The sequence below is a fragment of the Garra rufa genome, chromosome 3 (assembly GCF_049309525.1).
Source record: "Garra rufa chromosome 3, GarRuf1.0, whole genome shotgun sequence".
In the NCBI taxonomy this organism is placed as follows: Eukaryota; Metazoa; Chordata; class Actinopteri; order Cypriniformes; family Cyprinidae; genus Garra; species Garra rufa.
Window position 1 is genome coordinate 12,331,592 of NC_133363.1, and position 21,520 is coordinate 12,353,111.

At 39.2% G+C, this 21,520-nt stretch overlaps 1 protein-coding gene across 1 annotated transcript in view; it reads right to left on the bottom strand.

Annotated features, from left to right (window-relative positions):
- Window positions 1–21,520, bottom strand: part of adamts7 (a disintegrin-like and metallopeptidase (reprolysin type) with thrombospondin type 1 motif, 7) — a 96,062-nt gene that overhangs the window by 51,545 nt on the left and 22,997 nt on the right. Inside the window, 3 exon segments of the mRNA XM_073835709.1 lie at window positions 2,591–2,735; window positions 17,357–17,500; window positions 21,345–21,494. Of these exon segments, the coding sequence (XP_073691810.1) occupies window positions 2,591–2,735; window positions 17,357–17,500; window positions 21,345–21,494 (439 nt within the window).

Consider the following 21,520-nt stretch of genomic DNA (forward strand, 5'->3'; position numbering starts at 1 on the left):
CAATAACCTTTCTTTATTTTTTTATTCAGTAACAGAAACAGGCTTCCATACATATTTATCTGTATTCATGATGTGTTTAATTGTTTTATACCATTTATACAAAAGTTACATTTTAATGTCAAGTGGTGTAACCATTATATTTTCAGAATTAAGTAATCATATTTTTAAAATGTTAGTTGGTATGGAAAAAGTTTATACCTGCGCACAACAATGCGTAAATGATGTGTAAAAAATCTGAATGTTCTGTGTTCTTTTGGGCTTATAGAGTAGACAATTTTGAAGCTGTTGATGTTAAACTTATTTGGCTTGCAGTCTGCACTGGAGGGGCTTGAGGAAGCAGCTTCAACTTGAGTTGTGATACCCTCAGGGAATACTAGTGCTTAGGAGGATAAGTTTGGTTGGATACTTAATCTTTGTTGCTGACTTTGAGGAGGCAGCAGGATGCCTAAACTGATGTTGCTCTAGCTCCAACTCCAGCAGTTAATAGAAATATCAGAATTCAATTTCCTGAAATTGAATTTCATTCAATAACCAAACTGGTAACCAATTAGTAAAATGTAAGAATACATTTAATTGATAAAAATGATAGAACAGGATGAGTACGTAGTCTTGCATGCTTAAATATTTTACTTAATAATATACTATTTTTATTCTTATATTTTATATCTATAATTTTTTATTATAATATAATATAATATATTTTTTTAGACATTTAGCCCTTTTTCTAAAAATCAAAAATATTTTCATCACAGAGTGTCATTGTCTGTATTTTTCTTTTTTCATTTTTAAATATATTAATAGATCTGAACATAACAAATAAGTTCCACATCACTGACATTTTAAATGTCAAATAGAGAAATTATGAAACTGCTTTATTTGAGGTCTAGTCTGAGTCTGGAAATCCTAAAATGCATTAATTGTTTACTGTTTAATGTTCTCCTAAACTTTTGGGAAATGGCAAATCTTGTATGCTGTGCACCAAACACAAACATTCATTGCATTCTAAACCTCTGCAATTTCCTCTGGTGTCATTTCTTGAACTGTAACAGTCCTGATAAGGAAACTGAAGTCTGGCTTTATCTGTGTCCGAATGACAGAGTGCCAACTCCTTTGCTGTGTCTGTGACATTTGGCCAGTAATTGAAAGATGTCCAGTATCTGCCAACAGCTGCTGCAGAAAGCACAGAGCACATCACTGATGTGATTTGACATCACGGACAACAATTCTGCAATCTGATGCCCTTTTCCCTATTTTAATTCTGCAGGATGTCAAATGTAAATAAGATATGTTAGCTTTCCCTTCATTGTTCAGCTAGCTTAGGTGAAACAAAAATGTTATTTCAAGGTAAAGAGCCCCTTACTTCTAGTTGGAACACAAGCCCTGCTATACTAATGACGTGCTTTTTCCCACTAAAACAGCTGGGAATCAGATGGTACTGATGTAAGGAGAAACTGAGACTTCCTCTGTGATGGAAAAGTGTTTGTGTGGTCTATGCCAGACACTTGAACTAATAGACGTTTTTGTTGTACTCTTCACAGTTTAACAGTGAGAAATTTAAAGCAGCCCATGGGTCTGGAAGAGCTGCTTAATAGAATACTTTCCTATTGAGATAAAACTCAAAACAGCATCTCAACAGATCACTTTGTTGAAAAGACCAGCATGGCTGGCTGTTGTGTTTTTAGGTGCTGGTATTGCTAATCATTTATATTGAGTATGTCCATTGGAAAAATGGAAAAGCATAGATTTTCTGATTTATTCAATCCTATTATATGTGCTGTGCACAATAATCATACTATTTAAACTAGAAAATGGTGCATAAGTGCATTGTGTTTTTATTCTTTTACATAGGTTAGTAAGTTATTGATGCTAATATGTGCTTTTGCTCACTAACAGTTCGCTATCTAGCTAGCTAGTTATGAATGGTGATGTGAGAAAAATATATACTGTATTTTTAATATAAAATTGAATAAAATCCTGTCAGGAATTCATGTAAAATCTCTTTATCACTAATTAATTTGGTCACTTAATAATAACAAAACAAATAAAAATTATGTAAATCAACAAATTCTTTCAGTGAATGATCTTTACAATTAATTATCTTTTTACTTTGTGTGAATGTTCTCAAAATTTAAGGTTTGAAGCAACATGTAATAAATTTAGCTGTAAGAATTGGAGTTTTTTTCCCAGTGTATTTCTATGATATGTTGCCTCTGTGTTCCTTTAGAGCTTGAAATGCTCCAGTTCCCATTTCTTTGTAATTGCATAAAAAAACAACAACAACAACCATTTTTCTCTTTTTGTGTTAAAAGAATGTCATGCACAGAAACTACATTATCTGAACTCTGGCTACACTGTCAGAAGCGCTTATATATTTTTTATTAGGTTACATTATAGCCTATATTTTTTTACGGTTCCCACCAGATGTGTGGTTCAGAATGTCTTGCTCCATCTGTATTTCATAAACAGATCATTTAAGACCTCTGTCTGCTCTTGTGTACACTTCTGACCTATTTTTCTTCGAAGTTTGGCATCAGACAGCTGTCTGCAGGGGGAAATCAGAGGTATTCGTGGGTTTGAGGGAAAATCTTACATCTACGTCGTCACAGAGCAGCGAGCTGGATCCGTACTGGAGCTTGCACTGATGAGCAGCGCTGTACAGGACGCCTGGGGGAGCAGAGTGTGTCTCCAGATCGTTTCTGACAGGAGGATCATCCAGACACCACCCCCAACCTCGACTGTGAGAAACATGAAAACACACAAAATACTCAGGCAAAAGTTTTCTGATTTTGGTGAAATTCATTCTCAAATTAGTACTCAAACAATATTACATTATCATATTGAACAGCCTCTTAGATGTTCTTAATGTTCAACAACTTACACCAGCACAAACCCTCTTTTGGCATTAAAAACTACTCTCAGAATTTCATGCAATGAAAAATGAGCAATTAAAAGGCATAGACAGTTATTTTAGCGGATGACCTTATTGTGTATGCATTTGAAGGAGTTTCCCACTCAGACACATTTATGAGAGGATGAATCACGCAATGTGTTTTCTAAAGTTTGCAGTAATCAATGTATTTGTGCCCAATATTAAATGACCAAAAAAGCATGTCTTAAACCCATTTTGCACTTTTCTGGACCACAATAGTTGGAATCAATTTTACACTGCCTGTCCAAAAACAAGTAGCCCACTCTAATATTTAATATCTAATATTTGACCACCTTTTGCTTGGATAGCATTGTGCTTTCGTTGTGCCAATTGTTTTACCAATGTTATGCAACATCACAACATTTATTTTCATCAAGAGCTGCATTAAAGAAATAGTTCACCCAAAAATTTAAATTCTGTCTTAAATTACTCACCATGTCGTTCCAAACCCTAAAGACCTTTGTTCGTCTTCGTAACACAAATTAAGATCTTAAGATGAGAGCTCCCTGACTCTCCAAAGACAGCAAGGATCCTACCAAATTCCACAATGATTTTTTAGGGTCTTAATGAAAAGTCTATAACATACTTTGGTTAAAATGTCTCAATGGTAGTGTAAAAAAACACAATCAAAAATCAAAATCAGCCCTTTTTAGAGCGAGACATTCTGTTGCATGGTCCTTTAAATGCTAATGAGCTCAGCTCGCCCTGCCCCGCTCTGCCATGGGATGACTAGCCGTAATGTTTACTTTAGCCGAATTTAGGCGCGTTTGGCTGTGAAACTAGCTAATTAGCACATTATTAAGTAAGGCCATTTACAAAGATGCATAAAAACCCCATATACTCACTTCTGCTGCGGGTGAAGCTGCATCACGAATGATTCGCACAAACATAGAACATATGTAGATCGGGACCGGCACTTTCCTTTCAAAAACGAAAGTAACGTTAATCCTCATCTTCAGCGGCTCAGATGTCGGGAGTAAATGATGACTGCTATGTTCATTATTACATCCAACAACAGAACTTCTCATTTGCTCAATTGGAGACATTCTTGTTATCCCCTGCACCTGAGTCGACACAACGGTGATCGAAGTCAGACTGTTTCAACTTGGTGATGACGGGGACACAGACAAGAAGCTGAGAATGACCTGATTTTAAAAAGGGGATATTACTTTTAAAGATAAAAAAAAATACAACTAAGTGGATTTTTATCATTGTAGGGTGGTTGTGTACACAAACTGCCAACACACTTTAATGTTCAAACAATATGTAAGAGTTTTGCATCTGATGACCCCTTTAAGTTTTTGTTCTGAAGATGAATGAAGTTCTTATGGGTTTGGAATGACATGAGGGTGAGTAAATAACGACAGAATTTTCATTTTTGGGTGAACTATCCCTTTAAGAGATCATGTATTGACAAAGGGAGAGTCGAACATCTCTGTAAAGTTGTCTCCAGCACATCCCAAAGACTTTCAAAAAGGTTATGCTCAGAAGTCTGTGGTGGCCAATTCATGTTTGAAAATGATTTCCAATGCTTACTGAACAACTATTTCACAAATTGAGCCTGGTAAATATTGACATTGTCGTTCTGAATATGTACATGGGTATGCCTTCCAACATGCTTATTTAAGAAATAAAAAGCTGTGCACTTTAATTAGAGGTTACATGCAAAATATATAACATGCCAGAAACACATTAGTCACTGCGACAATGATCTAATCCTAGACTTTTCAGCATCTGATTTAAATCCAAACTGGGATTTTTTGGCCAGGCAGTGTATATAATATGCACGCTAAAGGCAAATTCAGGCTACCTCAAAAACACATTATTGTTAGAACTACCCCGGTAATAAAAGAGCCCGCAATAAAGAAGCGATACAGGATACCCTACAGGAACTTCCTGAAAAGCACTCAGCAAGCAGTTTTCCTTTGATGACACTCTTTCTTTGTTATTCTGATTTCATGGTGCCTTTGGTTCACACTTTTATAAAATAGTCCACAAATACTTACATAAAAAGTAATTTCACAGTGTGAGTGGAAACATGGAGTTTCAAACATTATTTGCAGTCCTAAATTGTTCTTTGTATCAAATAGTATTTGACATACACAGCCAAAGTTTGTCCAATGATGTTACTTTCAAGTTTAAAGACTAAACTTTATTCTCTTTCAGTAGAATCACTGCTTGAACTGACAGAGCTGCAAAAACACTATCTGCTTGTTAAGTCTGATATTATGCTTTACTGATTCCGTGTCCAAGAGCTTTATCAGATCCCAAAAGCAGACTACAATCAGTGCTCATCTATGCTCACTGTCTGCTGTAATATCAAATCAACCGTTATCTCCATATCGAAATCTCAGTTGGCCAGACAGTGATATTTTGATATTGCTTAATTTTACAAGCTGGCACTCCTGGAAAAGTAAAACATTTTCCACATTAACATGCATAGGTCACAAATGTAACATTGAAAAAACTCCATCTAAGAAACTGAGTGCCATTTGACCGATCTGAAAATATTACATAACCAGGGTTGAAACTTAAGCTCCGGCACTTAGTGTCACGAGTCTGGTCTGTGTGATCTCGGTCTGTGTTTGAGGACTTTTAGTTTGTAGTCTTTGTCTCTCATTGTTGTTTGCTTCCGTGCCTCTGCTCCCTTGTTTGTCACCATGGACACTCATTTTACCACACCCACTCCTTGTTAGTTTCTATGGTTACCAGTGGTGGACAGTAACGAAGTAGTTGTACTTCGTTACTGTACTTAAGTACATTTTTCAAGTATCTGTACTTTACTGGAGTAGTTTTATTTTGAGTAACTTTTACTTTTACTTCACTACATTCCAAGGCATAAGATCGTACTTTTTACTTCACTACATCTCAAAAACATGTCGTTACTCCTCATAATATATCACATGTTCCGAGACGCAGAAGCGGTGTCTGATTAATGAACAAACTGATTCTTTTCAATCGGTTCGCAAATCGCAACAAACGATTCATTCACGAATTGGACTGATCCAATTGCATCTGTTCTCGAGTCGACAACTTATTGATTCAAATGAGCCGTTTAGAGCGAGTCTCCCGTCAACTGGATTCACAAACAAGAACCGGGAGATCATGTGAGCGCGTGCGCGAGTGATGCTGCGAAAAGTAAGTTATAATGTCGCATTTTAGGATTGTTTCTGTCAGTTGTTTGCAAACTAAATCTGCTGTAGAGGGTGATATATTTAAGCCCTCTGAAATGCTTGAATGCAGACACATTAACATCATTGTCTCTTCTTAGGTCAAAAAACATTAAAATAACGGATTAAATAAAATAACTCATGCACGTTCATATTCCTCGCTGCTGTAACAGTTTTATTAAAATGCTACGTATGTATCTCTATGTGACGTCTGTTTTTAAATTGTTTATTAACGGTATACTTTTTTTATATTGTTCGGATCAACTAGCCTAGTAGACAGATGTTTATACAAATGTTAACCATACTGAAAATAAGTAAATATTGTTAGCTGATGCTAACTTCCTAACAAACAGCTTGCTGGTGCTAAGTTGAGGTAATTTTCAGATATGAAGTCCACATATTTATAATCAACCACCTAGACAGTTTACATCTGAGGGAAAAACAAAAGATGTGATGTTCAGAACATGGTACTACAGTAATTATCAAAGTGGGAAGTAAAGCCCTCTGGGGGCGTTTGGCCAGGAGTGTTTTTACACAGACAATGTTTGAGAAAAAAGAAAAATATTATGAAAAATAATTACATTTTTCTTATTAACTTCAGGCCTTATTCTCCTATCATTTATAACTGTGCCGTTCTGCAAAATAACAAGCTTTAAAAATAACACCTTTTCTTACTGGTTGAAATGAGATGGTCAAATCAGTTTTCTCTCAGGTACATGGCAATGTAAGCTTCACAGTGAACATTACTCTTGTCAACGTAGTCCATATCAACAACACTTGACTCCATGTAGGCTAGTGATTATTTTGGGAAAATCCAAGGCTTTTTGAACAGTAGGATGTAAAAAAAAAATAAAAAATTATATATATATATATATATATATATATATATATATATATATATATATGCTAATATAAAATTAGATTAAGTAACCTTTATAAAATATCAAAATAGTTCAGTACTTTTTTACTTAAGTACACAAAAAATGTATTACTTTTGTACTTTCACTCAAGTAAAATTGAAAAAGGCGTACTTTTACTTTTACTGGAGTAATATTCTATTATACATATCTGTACTTTTACTCAAGTACTTGATTTGTGTACTTCGTCCACCACTGATGGTTACCAATTAGTTCATTGCCCCTGCTCTGTGTATAAATAGTCCTTGTGTTTCCTCTGTAGTCTGTCGGTTGTTACATGTGTAATGGTTGTCTCTTTCCCGTGTCTGAGTTCCTGAGCATGTTCCTGTTTCTCTGGATTTTGTTGTTTCATCACGGATTCCCAATAAACTACTGCATTTAGATCCTGTTTTTCCTCATCATTTCCTCCAACGTTACAGAACAACCGACCAAAAATGGATCTAGCAGGAGGTTTAATCGACCCCGTAAGTGTGTATATCACTCTGCAGCATTTTTCAAAATGGCCGCTCCATTGTGCATTATGTGGATGAGTTCATCACATATAGCCACCTGGCATCATGTGATGAGACCATGGTCAAGGAGTGCTTTTGGAGCGGACTCGACCCCGTAATCAGTTCCAACCTACCTGATGAAGACCCCAGCTGGACTCTCGCACAGTATATAGACTTTGTCATGTTTCACTGCAAATCTCCGTTTACTGTGGGTGAGGTCGAGTCCGCTCACAAGATGTCTGCCCTTCCAGAGCCTGCTGCAAAGATGGCCGCCACGCCAGAGCCTGCTGCAAAGATGGCCGCCACGCCAGAGCCTGCTGCAAAGATGACCGCCACGCCAGAGCCTGCACGCAAGACGGCCGCCACGCCAGAGTCTGCACACAAGATGGCTACCATCCCTGAGCCTGCTGCAAAGATGGCCGCCACGCCAGAGCCTGCTGCAAAGATGGCCGCCACGCCAGAGCCTGCTGCAAAGATGGCCGCCACACCAGAGCCTGCTCTTCCAGAGTCTCCGCTGGAGACGCCCAGCCCTCCAGAGTCTCCGCTGGGGTCGTCCAGTTCTCCAGAGCCCGCTCCTCAAGAGCGCCGTCCAGAGCCCTCTCCTCAAGAGAGCCTTCCAGAGCCTCCGCTGGTGCAGCCCAGCTTTCCAGAGCCTCCGCTGGTCCCGCCCGGCCTTCCAGAGTCTCCGCTGGTCCCGCCCGGCCTTCCAGAGTCTCCGCTGGTTCCGCCCGGCCTTCCAGAGTCTCCGCTGGTTCCGCCCGGCCTTCCAGAGTCTCCGCTGGTTCCGCCCGGCCTTCCAGAGTCTCCGCTGGTTCCGCCCAGCCTTCCAGAGCCTCCGCTGGTTCCGCCCAGCCTTCCAGAGTCTCCGCTGGTTCCGCCCAGCCTTCCAGAGCCTCCGCTGGTTCCATCCAGTCGTCCTGAGATTCCTGTCTGCCCGGTTCTGGTCACGGAGCTCATGCATGGACTGTTCCCACCCACCCTCCCTGCTGCTCCAGTCCCGCCACCTCTGTCTCCTGACAGTCCCTCTGCTCACCCTCATCCCACCTTCGGTGCAGAGGACTTGCCGTGGGACTGCCAGTCTCCATCGGTGTCCAGACTGAAGGATCCCTCACCATCACCTACAGTCTCAGAGTCCTGGACTCCACCTCGGCCCTCCGACCCTGCGGCTCCACCCCGGCTCTGTGCTCCCTCGTCTCCGTTGTCGGCCGTCGGCCCACCAGCTCCTCCGGGCTCCATCGTCTCTCCGGCTCCGCCCCGGTCAGTCGTCGCCCCACCTTCGCCTCTGGACTCTACTCCTCCGGCTGCGCCTCGTCACTCCGTCCTGTCGGCTCTGTGGACCTCCTCCCTCCCGTGGGCACAGCCTCGATCCTCTGTCACTCCGGCTCCGCTGCGTACCTCCGGACCTCCATCTCCGCCGGGGTCGCCAGAGCCTTGGGTTCCGCCTTGGCCCTCCGGATCCTTGGTGTCACCTAGGACCATCGACTCTCCGGTTCCGCCTCGGGCTCCACCGGCTCCACCTCCGTCGGTCGGCCCCATGCAGGAGCCAACCCTTCCTCCGCCATGGCTTCTCCCTCCGTCAGCTCCGCCTCAGTACATAGTTCCAGTACCCCTACATGGACCTGGCCCTCCATCCCTCCATCCCTCCCCCTGTTCCACCTCCGCTCCACCACCCTCCAGGTTGTATAAGGTGGTTAGAGCGTCTGGAAGCCGCTCCTTAGTGGGGGGCTATGTCACGAGTCTGGTCTGTGTGATCTCAGTCTGTGTTTGAGGACTTTTAGTTTGTAGTCTTTGTTTCTCATTGTTGTTTGCTTCCCTGCCTCTGCTCCCTTGTTTGTCACCATGGACACTCATTTTACCACACCCACTCCTTGTTAGTTTCTATGGTTACCAATTAGTTCATTGCCCCTGCTCTGTGTATAAATAGTCCTTGTGTTTCCTCTGTAGTCTGTCGGTTGTTACATGTGTAATGGTTGTCTCTTTCCCGTGTCTGAGTTCCTGAGCATGTTCCTGTTTCTATGGATTTTGTTGTTTCATCACGGATTCCCAATAAACTACTGCATTTAGATCCTGTTTTTCCTCATCATTTCCTCCAACGTTACACTTAGACTCCAGGGCTCAACATTAACGCTTCATTAGCACCAGACAAGTAACCTGATTAAAACATCAATAACCAAAAATACCAAAACGCAAGTATTATTCCGATTTTATTACATTTAGACTTTTCCTGCGCGACTTATCCGAGCAACGACACCGACAACGCACTTAAGTACTCCTTTCCTTTATTTCACTCTTCTTTCTGTCCTCCTCTATCATGTGTTTCCAACTCATTCCGGTGGTCTCTTCACACCGCACTAATATCACACGCACACGCCGACGCAATATATCTAACCTGCGTCCTATCGACACTTCTTCCACTGAACCTTTCTCTTTCACGGTTGGACTCTGGAACTGTCAATCAGCTGTCAACAAAACTGACTTCATTTCAGCATTTTCTGTGCAATCTGGTTTGAGCATTCTAGGCTTGACTGAGACATGGATTCGTCCAGAAGACTCTGCAACCCCAGCTGCTCTTTCTAATAACTTTTCCTTCTCTCACACCCCTCGTCAGACTGGAAGGGGCGGGGGGACGGGACTTCTTATTTCTAACAACTGGAAATACTCAACCCATTCTCCTCTATGCAATTATAGTTCATTTGAATCTCATACAATCACTGTAACATCTCCCATCGAACTCCACATTGTGGTAATCTACCGCCCTCCTACTCAACTTGGCATCTTCTTAGAAGAGCTGGATGGGCTGCTGTCCTCGTTTCCAGAGGATGGCAGCCCACTTCTAGTCTTTGGGGACCTCAACATTCACCTTGACAAACCCTATGCTGCTGACTTCAATTCACTTCTAGCTTCATTTGATCTACAACGTGTTATCACTACATGCACTCATAAATCTGGCAACCAACTTGATCTCATTTACATGCGAAATTGTATTTCAGACAACATTGTGGTCAAACCCCTACACATCTCTGACCACTTCTTCATTACATTTGACCTACATCTTGCTACTTGTGCACTCCCAACCCCTCTACCTGTTACTTTTAGAAGAAACCTACGCTCTCTCTCACACTCCCATCTTTCTTCTTTAGTATCCTCCTCCCTTCCCTCTCCTACTCACTTCTCATCCCTGGACACTAATGCAGCAACTGACACCTTATGCTCCACTCTTACCTCCTGTCTAGATGTTATATGCCCTCTCTCCTCCAGGCCAGCACGATCTGCTCCGACAACCCCTTGGTTATCCGATGTTCTTCGTGAGCATCGTTCCAAACTTAGGGCAGCTGAGAGAAAATGGCACAAATCTAAGGATCCATCCGACCTCAGTAAGTATCGGTCTATGCTCTCATCTTTCGCTACCCAAGTACATACAGCCAAATCTTCATACTTCCACAACAGGATCAACAATTCCCCGGACGCACGCAACCTTTTCAAAACATTTAATACACTGCTTTGTCCCCCTCCACCACCTCCCACAACTTCTATAACAGCTGATGATTTCGCCACATTTTTTACAGACAAAACTACATCGATCAATAATAAGTTCTCAGCTCCACACATACAGGAACTAAAATTGACCACAATCATGGCTGGAACCCCCCACTTCTCCTTCTGTCCTTGCTCGGAGGCAGAAGTAACCAAACTTTTCCTCTCCAGCCATCCGACGACATGTCCTTCAGATCCTATCCCCTCACACCTTCTCCAAGCAATCTCCCCTACAATCCTACCGGCGCTCACACACATCATCAACACATCTCTTCTCACAGGCACTTTTCCTACTACATTTAAGCAGGCCCGGGTAACCCCACTGCTCAAAAAACCTACACTTAACTCTTCACTCATAGACAACTACAGACCTGTCTCCCTCCTTCCATTCATAGCAAAAACACTGGAACGGGCTGTTTTCAACCAGCTATCCTTATTCCTCTCACAGAACAATCTACTGGACTCTAACCAATCAGGGTTCAGAAGCGGCCATTCAACTGAGACTGCGCTACTGTCTGTCACTGAAGCCTTGCGGACGGCAAAAGCTGAGTCCAAATCATCGGTACTAATCTTGCTGGACCTATCTGCAGCTTTTGACACTGTGAATCACCAGATCCTCCTGTCCACCCTCTCAATGCTGGGTATTACAGGGACTTCACTTCGCTGGTTCAAATCCTACCTCTCTGGTAGGTCTTTCAGAGTGGCCTGGGGAGGCGAGGTATCCAAAACTCATCAACTGGTCACTGGGGTTCCTCAGGGTTCAGTTCTTGGACCTCTCCTCTTCTCCATATACACTACATCTCTGGGCCCCATCATACAGGCACATGGCTTCTCCTACCATTGCTATGCTGATGACACACAGCTCTATCTTTCTTTCAAACCAGACGATCCATCGGTAGCTGCACGGATCTCAGGTTGCCTGGCGGATATCTCTGCATGGATGAAGGAACACCATCTACAGCTCAATCTAGCAAAGACGGAACTCCTTATCTTTCCTGCCACTCCATCTCTACAGCATGACTTCTCCATCCAGTTAGGTTCATCAACAATTACCCCATCAACTTCAGCCAGAAATCTGGGTGTTATCTTTGACAACCAACTGACTTTCAAAGATCACATTGCTAAGACCGCTCGATCTTGCAGGTTTGCATTGTACAACATCAGAAAGATCAGGCCCTTCCTAACAGAGCATGCTACACAACTCCTCGTCCAGGCCCTGGTCATTTCCAGGCTGGACTACTGCAATGCTCTTTTAGCTGGTCTTCCAGCATGTACAATCAAGCCTCTACAAATGATTCAGAATGCAGCAGCACGACTGGTCTTCAACGAGCCCAAAAAGGCCCATGTCACACCTCTCTTCATATCCCTGCACTGGCTACCGGTTACAGCACGCATCAAATTCAAGACACTGATGCTGGCATATAGGACAGCCACCGGATCATCACCTGCCTACCTCCATTCACTACTACACATCTACACTCCTTCCAGAAGACTGAGATCCTCTAGTGAAAGACGCCTCATTGTACCACCACAGAGAGGTATTAAATCACTGTCCAGAACATTCTCGTTCAATGTCCCTGCCTGGTGGAATGATCTTCCCACCCCTATCCGGAATGCAGACTCCTTAACAGCTTTCAAACGACTGCTGAAAACCCATCTTTTTCGACACTATCTGACTCAATAAAAAAAAAAAAAAAAAAAAAATCCTCCCTTCTAGCCTGTTTTTCCTCTCTTTCTTGATCTTCTCTTCTAGCCTGCACTCTTCTAACAACGCCTGATATATGGTATTTTTGAACACTTCCTATGTTGATCTGCCTCCTCTGAATCACTTGTTGTATTCCCAATTGTAAGTCGCTTTGGATAAAAGCGTCGGCTAAATGAATAAATGTAAATGTAAATGTAAATGTAAATTTAGAGTAAATAGTGAATAGTGAATATAGCTATCCTATATAATGCATGTATTGACGGTAAGGTTGTGCTGCTGAGTCAAGGCTCACGCATCCTTTAATAAATTCAAAGTGGACAGTTTTTATGCTTCAAATACAGTTAGTTAGGCAACATCACACAACATTTTCTCCATCACAACTTTTCAATAGTTCAAATAAGAATTCAATAAGCAAGTAGAATAGTAGTAGGTCACTTACATTTAGTCACTTTTGTTCTATTTTAGTAGTGATAATAATTCCAAAGAAAGACACAGCAGAACCAAAGTGCATCTCGCAGCAACTAGCCAATTCATTGCTAAATATGTGTTTTCAACGAATTGGTTGAGTTAAAGTTTAATTAGCCCATGCATAAACATCTGATAAATCATCTGTTTGAATGAATCGTTTAAATGAACGACTCAATGACTCACTCATTAGACGCTCATTTGCCGTCACCTACAGGAGTTTTAATTTTGCTTAAATGTATAATTTCCCCACGTCATTTCTTATTTGTTTTTTTTTTCCAAAAAAAAAAAAAATTTAAAACAATCTCATAACATTATTTAATGTAGTTGTATTTTTCAGTGTGAATTATTTAATTTGATAACGTATACATAACAACAAGCATATTATTGTAAATGAGTGTATAGAACAAATGTAAGAATTCCCTTGGATTAAATATAAAAAAACATGCAGATTTATATGGCATAGCTGATAGAAAACGGATGAGTATATAGTCCTACACCATAGAACCCCCACCACATAACAAATCCTTAATAAACCCCTGTACATAAGCCCTCACAACCTGTAGTGCAGATTGATGAAAATGCTCACAAAAAATCTAGGCATTTAGGGAAAGTTAGCAATACTAAATATGTCTTTAGTTTCCTTTCCAGGCCATTCCATGAAGTACAAGAAAAAACAACTCAACTATATAAGGAAACCTTTCAGCCAAAATATAACCATGCAATTGTGGTACAGAATGGACTTAAAATTCTAAGCAACAATCTCCAAGTCAAAGCAGTTTTTGCAATGTACCGCAAATAATTAAACAGAAAAACGCTCAGCAGCTAGAAATGACACTGGGGGAAATTGGATACATGCTGCTGCTAATATCCCTTTAAAAGCCCACAATTGTTTTGGTCTGGTTGATTAAGACTAAACTGTTCAGACAACAAGGAGAGGTCCTTTCTGGACACATGCCATCTGCCTCCCAAACCACATGGTCCTTCTCTCAAACTCTCTGTAACACATTCCATATTTAAAAAACAACCAGGCTAAGCGGCGGTGTATGTTCTACGTTTTAGATCTAAAAGCCAAAAACATTTACAGGCCCTTCCAAAAGTCTGAAGACATTAACTGAAAGGGACTAACAGATGCAGAATTCGAACTGGAATGACAAGAAGGGGAATTAATGAATTTAACACAGATAATGGCTTTTTAGGAAATAAAATGTTCAGTGCATAAGGCCTACAAATTGTCTACAAATTTACATTTAAAAAGTATAGTCTTATGCATTTATTTGAATTCTACTCCCTTAAATTTATGCATTTATGCATCCTCTTTACTGCCCTGATTCAAATTAAAAAATTTAATGAAAATTTAAAAGGTGAAAAGCACAAGTGAAATTTGACAAAACACAAACCTGACATATGATATCAGAGACGTATACAAAGAAATGACTCTCATCTGCCCAAGAGTTTAAAACACAGATAGACTAATGGTGTAAGGGTAGGCCTAAACAATTGAAACCTCAAAGTAGTGTTGTCAAAAGTCCCGGTACTTCGGTACCAAGTCGGTACTAAAAAAAATTAAATGTTACGGTTCCAGGTTTTCTTTAGTACCGGTGGTACCGACTATCCGGTCGACCCGGTTCTTGACGCGCTATCTAAAAGGTGCGCACTGCGCAGTTGCGCTCTCCTCGGCGCTGCTGCTGATGCGGTCGCTCTGAATCCACTTGTTGACAAGGAAGAGCCAGGCATGCTACAAACATTTTCGATTCTCGGCTGAAGGCGAACATCATAGATCGTCTAGGTTCTCTCAAAAGAAGGAAACGCATCAAACTGAACAAAACACAGTGAAGACCGACTGCAGGATCAAATGAAAGAGTTCAAGTAAGGTATGTTTCAATTTAATTTGATATTTCGAGCTTCTGTTAAGAACATTATTGCATATTTTAATTTGAATGTCGAATTGTAATGTTGTTAATCGTTAGCATAAGCGGCTAACGCTAATATGCTGGGCTTTGGGACGATTTTGGGCTATTTAACGCTCCCATAATTTTTATTAGGATAAAAGAAAAAAGAAATACATGATATATGTACTACTTATACACACAAAAGGCCTGTTTATCCAAAATATGTGTGTTAAAGAATGTACAAATGCATCGTTAACAACGTCTGTCTTAATATTATGCTTAATATCAGTCTGTCAGAAAACGTTCTTATTCTTGGCTGGATAACTCTAGCAGGTTCATAAAGCTTTTTATTATTAAATATGAACGCAGTTTGGATTAAATAAAAGTACAGTCAAATAAAACACGTTTGATCTCCAGTTTAGTTTTGTCATACTTTACAATAAGATCAAATTCATGCATTATCTAACAAACTTAAGTGAACAATATATTTTTACAACATTAATTCAAAATGTTATTCAATACAAACACATGATCATTCATGTTTGTTCATGTTTAACAGTTTAACATGATTTTATGGATTAGTAAATGTTGAAATGAGCCTAACCTTAAGAAGAATAATTGCCATATAACTACTGTTTTTTTTTGTAAGGTCATGTTGTCTAACAAATGAAATCGTTTTGTAAAGAGTTTTCAATACTGCATTTTCTATCTGTGATAGACAGCTAATATATGTAATCTTATCTAAATTTATTATAAAAGCTGAGGTTTGTTATTTACTGAAAATTAATATTTTTGCTGGTGTCAATGATCTAATGTTGCATCTGGTCAGACATAGCCCACTGCTTTACTTAAATGTATTATATTTTCTTTTTACAGCTGCAGATTGAGGAAGATCATGAAACACCCCAGCAAACTCTAAACAAGACAACAGTTACAGATGTTTTTATAAGCAGCAGAAACAAACTTTTGGATGAAGCTTGTGTACAATTTTTGAATGCCTGTAATTTATTTAGTTGTTATTTAATAATTAAAATGTTTACAATCCTTGAAATACTTTTATTACTTGGAAAAACCTGAAACTAAATTTAGATAAGTATAATGAATGACATTGGTTTTTGCACATTTTATTTTTCTTTAACTTTATTAATAAAAAAATTGTGTTGTTCAATTAATTTAATTGTGTTTTACTTTGGTACCGAAATTGGTACCGAGAACCGTGGATTTTCACTGGTATTGGTACCGAATACTGAAATTTTGGTACCGTGACAACACTACCTCAAAGGAATAAAGATAAACTAATTACCCAGTTCCTGATGGATCCGCTTGGCCTAGATATTGTAACATAGCCCCATCCTGTCTTTGGGCACTGCCAGTTGTGTTAAACATTTCCCCCCATTTCAGGTCAAGCTGCAGCAGGCAAGCCTTGTCTAATGTGCTCCATATGGCGGGCAACAAAACTAGTGTAACTATGACAGAGGAATCAACACAGCCTTGTTCGTTCTTGGGAAATCTCAGCCATTCACATTGCCTTTGGCAACACACACATGCAAAGGTCAAGAAGGACAGCGCCAGCTTGTTGAGAGGGTAAAACACTGATAAAGCGCCTAGTGGCAGTTGCTGCCAAAAAGCTTTCCAAATGAACTCCATTAACTTCCCTTAAGCGTAAAAATCACAGAGTACAAAGATTACACCAATTTGTGCCATCAGACAAAATTGGCCATAAGTACATCTTATGAAAAAGTTATTCATTCCACAACTTAGCTAAAACAGCCAAATAAGAATGGATTTCATGGTAAAAACTATTTAAAAAACAAAACAAAATGAAAAATGAAAGATGTGGCCGAGCTAGCAGTTAGCACATATTGAGCTCTTCTATCTCTACTAAGCATAGCTAGAAAAATATAGAATACAGAATTTACAAATAATTTCATGACATTTTGCAATTTTTTTTTTATTTTCTCTATACTGATGATGTCCAAACCTAGTCCACTGTCCTCCATAGTTTAGCTCCAACTGTTATTAAAGACAAATTAACCAGCTAAACAAGGTCTTCAGACTCACAAGAAACTTCCAGATAAGTTTGTTTGAGCTGGTTGAAACTAAACTCTGCAGGACATTGGCCCTTCAGGAGCAGGTCTGGACACCCCTGCTCTACAGCATTTCCTGTCATCTCTTTACTTTTTATAAGTGACTGTTTTAACAAAACAAAACAAAACAAAACAAAACAAAAAAAGAACATTGTTTTTTACTCACTCGAGGAAGCGTGTGATGTATTCACGGCTGCAGCGTGACCAGTTGGGTGGAGAGGTTCCATACAGGAGCTGTGGAGACATGACGAAAGGTCTTTTCCCAATGGGTTCACAGTCATTGCCGGTCCCATCATGCTGAATCCCAAAGCTGTGGCATAAGAGCAAATCAGAAAGAGGGGGTGAGAAAACACTGCTGGCCTGAATTGCTAAAAGCGTATTTCACATTGGCTTAAAAGTTGGTAATTCAATCTGTGACTATAAACATTTTGGCAGAGGTAGTGGTTAAGCAAGAAAGTAAAACTAGAATATATTTACATTTATCTTAATACCTTAACTGAATGTAAAAACTTAATTTTACATTTTGATCACTATGTCCTTGTCCCTGCATGTCCTCACAAGTATCTAGGGTCATTCTGTGTCAAATCAACCAAATTTCAAAAACTTCCCTGGCTCAAATGTTTGATGTTTGCTAATATTTTTTATGAGGAAAGATAAGGCGTGTAGTGATGAAAGCCAAAATATTAAATGTCATGGATGAATATTTACTGAGTAATCCACTATTTTGTAGAGAGAGGTCAAAATGGCAATTTTCACCTGAGATTTAGAGTCCAGTTACAGGGAGTAAAAATGACTTCAGAAAGATGGCAGCATCATGTTATTTTTACACAGAGATTGGTAGTTCTATTAGTCAAATCTGTTGACCTTAGCAATCTTTGTAGCACTATGTGCCAGTGGTGACCATTGGCCAAGTTTTTCTCCGAAGTTTGCATGCCTGTAACTCAAAAAGTATTAAAGATATTTTAATTTCCTTTTAGATCTTAAAAAAGTGGGTCGATTTGAAAAAAAAAAAAAAAACATGATACTTATTTTCTTTTAAAGAGGAATGTCTGAAGAACAAATAATGTTAAAACTAGAGATATACAGTATCTCACAAAAGTGAGTACACCCCTCACATTTCAACAACCATTTTAGTATATCTTCTCAAGGGACAATACTATAGAAATGAAACTTGGATATATTTTAGAGTAGTCAATGCGCAGATTGTATAGCAGTATAGATTTATTTATTTCCCCTGAAAATTGCTCAACATACAGCCATTATTGTCAAAAGAGCTGGCAACAAAAGTGAGTACACCCTAAGTGAACTTGTCCAAATGTCAAAGTGCCTGGAGGGAAGGCATCATGCTTCAGAATGTACAGTACATAATGGGATCCATGTTTCCCTCAATGAACTGCAGCTCACCAGTACCAAAAAAACATAATAAACACTGCAGCTTTCACCAACCTATTCTCATGATGAAAACATACCCTTTTCTCAAGACGCGAAATACATACCGCCATGTACATTTTGTGACATATTCGATGGGAAATGTCCACTGAGTGGCGCTAAAAGAGTGTTTGGTGTTTCCCCTGGAACAGATGAACGTACATATGGTACATTTTATGTGACGTTGGTTTTGTACAGTATGTGTCACTGCAGTTCTGACTTGAAATGTCCGTTAAGTAGTGCTATAACTATTAAAATAGCATATACCATCTGCACTACACCTAAATCTACCGATAGTATGAACAAAAGCGAATGTGACATAAAAACGCAATCTCAAGCATACTGTTTTAGCTTGTTTTTAGATCTCTCATCTTTTAGCTCTTTCATCATGAGTCATGTTTTTCATGGGATTCGTACCCAAGGATTCCACATCCTAAATCCAATTCCGTACCAGCGGAGCTAGCAAGCTTGTTACATCCGGAAAGTGAACATACGGAGCTGTAATCATAACTGTGTATGAAAACGACTACAATTGCCCGCCTCTAGTGTTAATTTCTGTTGGAAACAGCATTGATATGTACTTACTGGTACGTATTTTGCGAAAAAGCTCCCACAGGTTAACCTGGTTATAGTTAATTTTGCAGTGTCCTTGTTACATTGTAATTACACAAATAAATACTGCTTAATATTAACAACAAGTGGGTTAGGGTTTGGATTAAAGGTGATTATAATTATGCTTAATTTACTGTTATTACTACATGTTATGTGTAGCAATGACAAGGCAAAATAAATATGTGTTGCTGTTAACTTTGCATGGAGCAAATTCCACTCAGAAATTAAATTGCTAACACATACAGTACAGTTTATTCATATAGAAATGTGCACATTTGGGTGCAAATTAACTTAATTTTGAACAAAAATATTAACTTCACTTTTCTGGTTTAAACCACAGCTTGTTCCATAGACATGCATTGTAAGTGCATTACTATTCACATATTTTTAAAAACTGAAGTTGAACTAACTTTCTGTTTAGACAGCATGTCACGGATGCTGTTGATGGAGCTTGTTTTGAATATTTCTTAAAATATACATGGGAGAAATTCAGATTTTTAAATATATTACAAAGACTGCTGTCTCAGCTATAGCAGTCTAGAAGAAACACAGCTCACTAGAGACCCTCACTGAGCTGTCAAGCTGCCTTTTTTGAGTCACGCTGTGCTTGACTGTTTATCATGATATCACTGTTTATATTTCTATGTGGTGTGACCACAAACATTTATAAAAGGCATGTGCGGCAGAGCAAATGGCACGAGATCAAACAAACTCGAAGTCTTAGTAAGACTCTTAATACGGCATCTAACAAACAGACTGTTATTTAAGAATACGCTCCTGTGAAGCAAAAAAAAAATCCCCATTTCTGCACTACTAAGCATCCATTAGGCTTCACAAGTCACATTCAGACCACCTTCATTTGCATAATGGTCTGGAACAAACACTGACTTCTTAACTATGTCACACTATCTTGAAGGGAACTATACACAATGAATCACACAGATCTGAATGAAATATAGCCGGAGAGATGCTGGCAAAAAACTTTCTAGTCATAATTGGTACCAGAAAGAGTACCCTTCTCCACAAGTCTCGTGTCAAAAAGAAGCCGGTTTAGCTTTCTACTGAAGAATAATGAGAGAGAATATTCAGTGCGATGGCCTCATACTGCCTCCAGTAAAGAGTGTGTTACTGGACTGTTAACTGCACAGAACTAATGCATGTTTCATCACAGACACCTTGGCTTTGAGAGCAACACAAAATGAGCAATTTGCATATGCAACAGTGTGTCTAGTTTTAGCTGAGGAAGGAATCTGTATTTCTTTCAAAGTTTGATAAAGGAAAAAAAAACAGAGGTGTCAGTTTTGTTGTGTATTGTTTCTAAACCAGAGATTAAGTACACTTGGCTTTTTAAACATTACATTATTAACATTCAAAAGGATTTTTAAAAGAAATTAATATTTTTATTCAGAAAGATGCATTCAATTGATTAAAAGTGACAGGAAAGGCTTTTACTTTTTTTTACCTTTTGTTGCAAATGTTGCATGGTTTTCAACAAAAACATTTTCGATGATAATAATTTGAAATGTTCCATGAACACCAAATCACTATATTTGAATGATTTCAGGGAGGATCACGTGACACTAAAGCCTGGAGAAATGGATGCTTTGTCATCACAAGAATTGATAATATGGCAAAAATATATTCAAACAGGAAACAGTTATTTTAAAAAAAATTTTACCTTATTTTCGATCACATAAATAGCCTTGGTGGGCATAAGATACTTCTTTCAAAAACCTTCAGATCAAAGATCAAAAATCTTACCGGCCCCAAACATTTAAACAGTAAACATTAAGGAAAGAGTGCTCTTGAAATGTGTACAGAACAGTCGAATGTCTGGACCTTTGAGTGAATTTGTGCTTGTTGTGTTCCCACAAACCTTTTGATCTAAAGATCTAATGCCTGAATGGGTTTTGTAAAAAAATATTTGTTTGTAAAACAAAATCTATAAATATAAATACATTTCAACTAAAATGGGTAATTAAAAAAAAAAAGGATAATACACATAATATACAAAATATTTCAAAAAGTAATGGTTAACTTATGAATATAAACTTGAAACATTTAAAAACCCAGACTGGCTCTACAGTATATACAATCTGTGTCATAGGACTTACTTGTGGCCAAGTTCATGTGCGATTGTAAATGCCAAGGGCAGGCCTGTGTCTTCATTGATGCTGCAGCTGCGGTGAGGTTGGCACATTCCAGCTACATGAGACAGTCCCAGTGTCTCACAAGGCTTATTGATGGCTGCACAAATGTCTTTCCTGTGTCATAGAAAATGGTTAACACA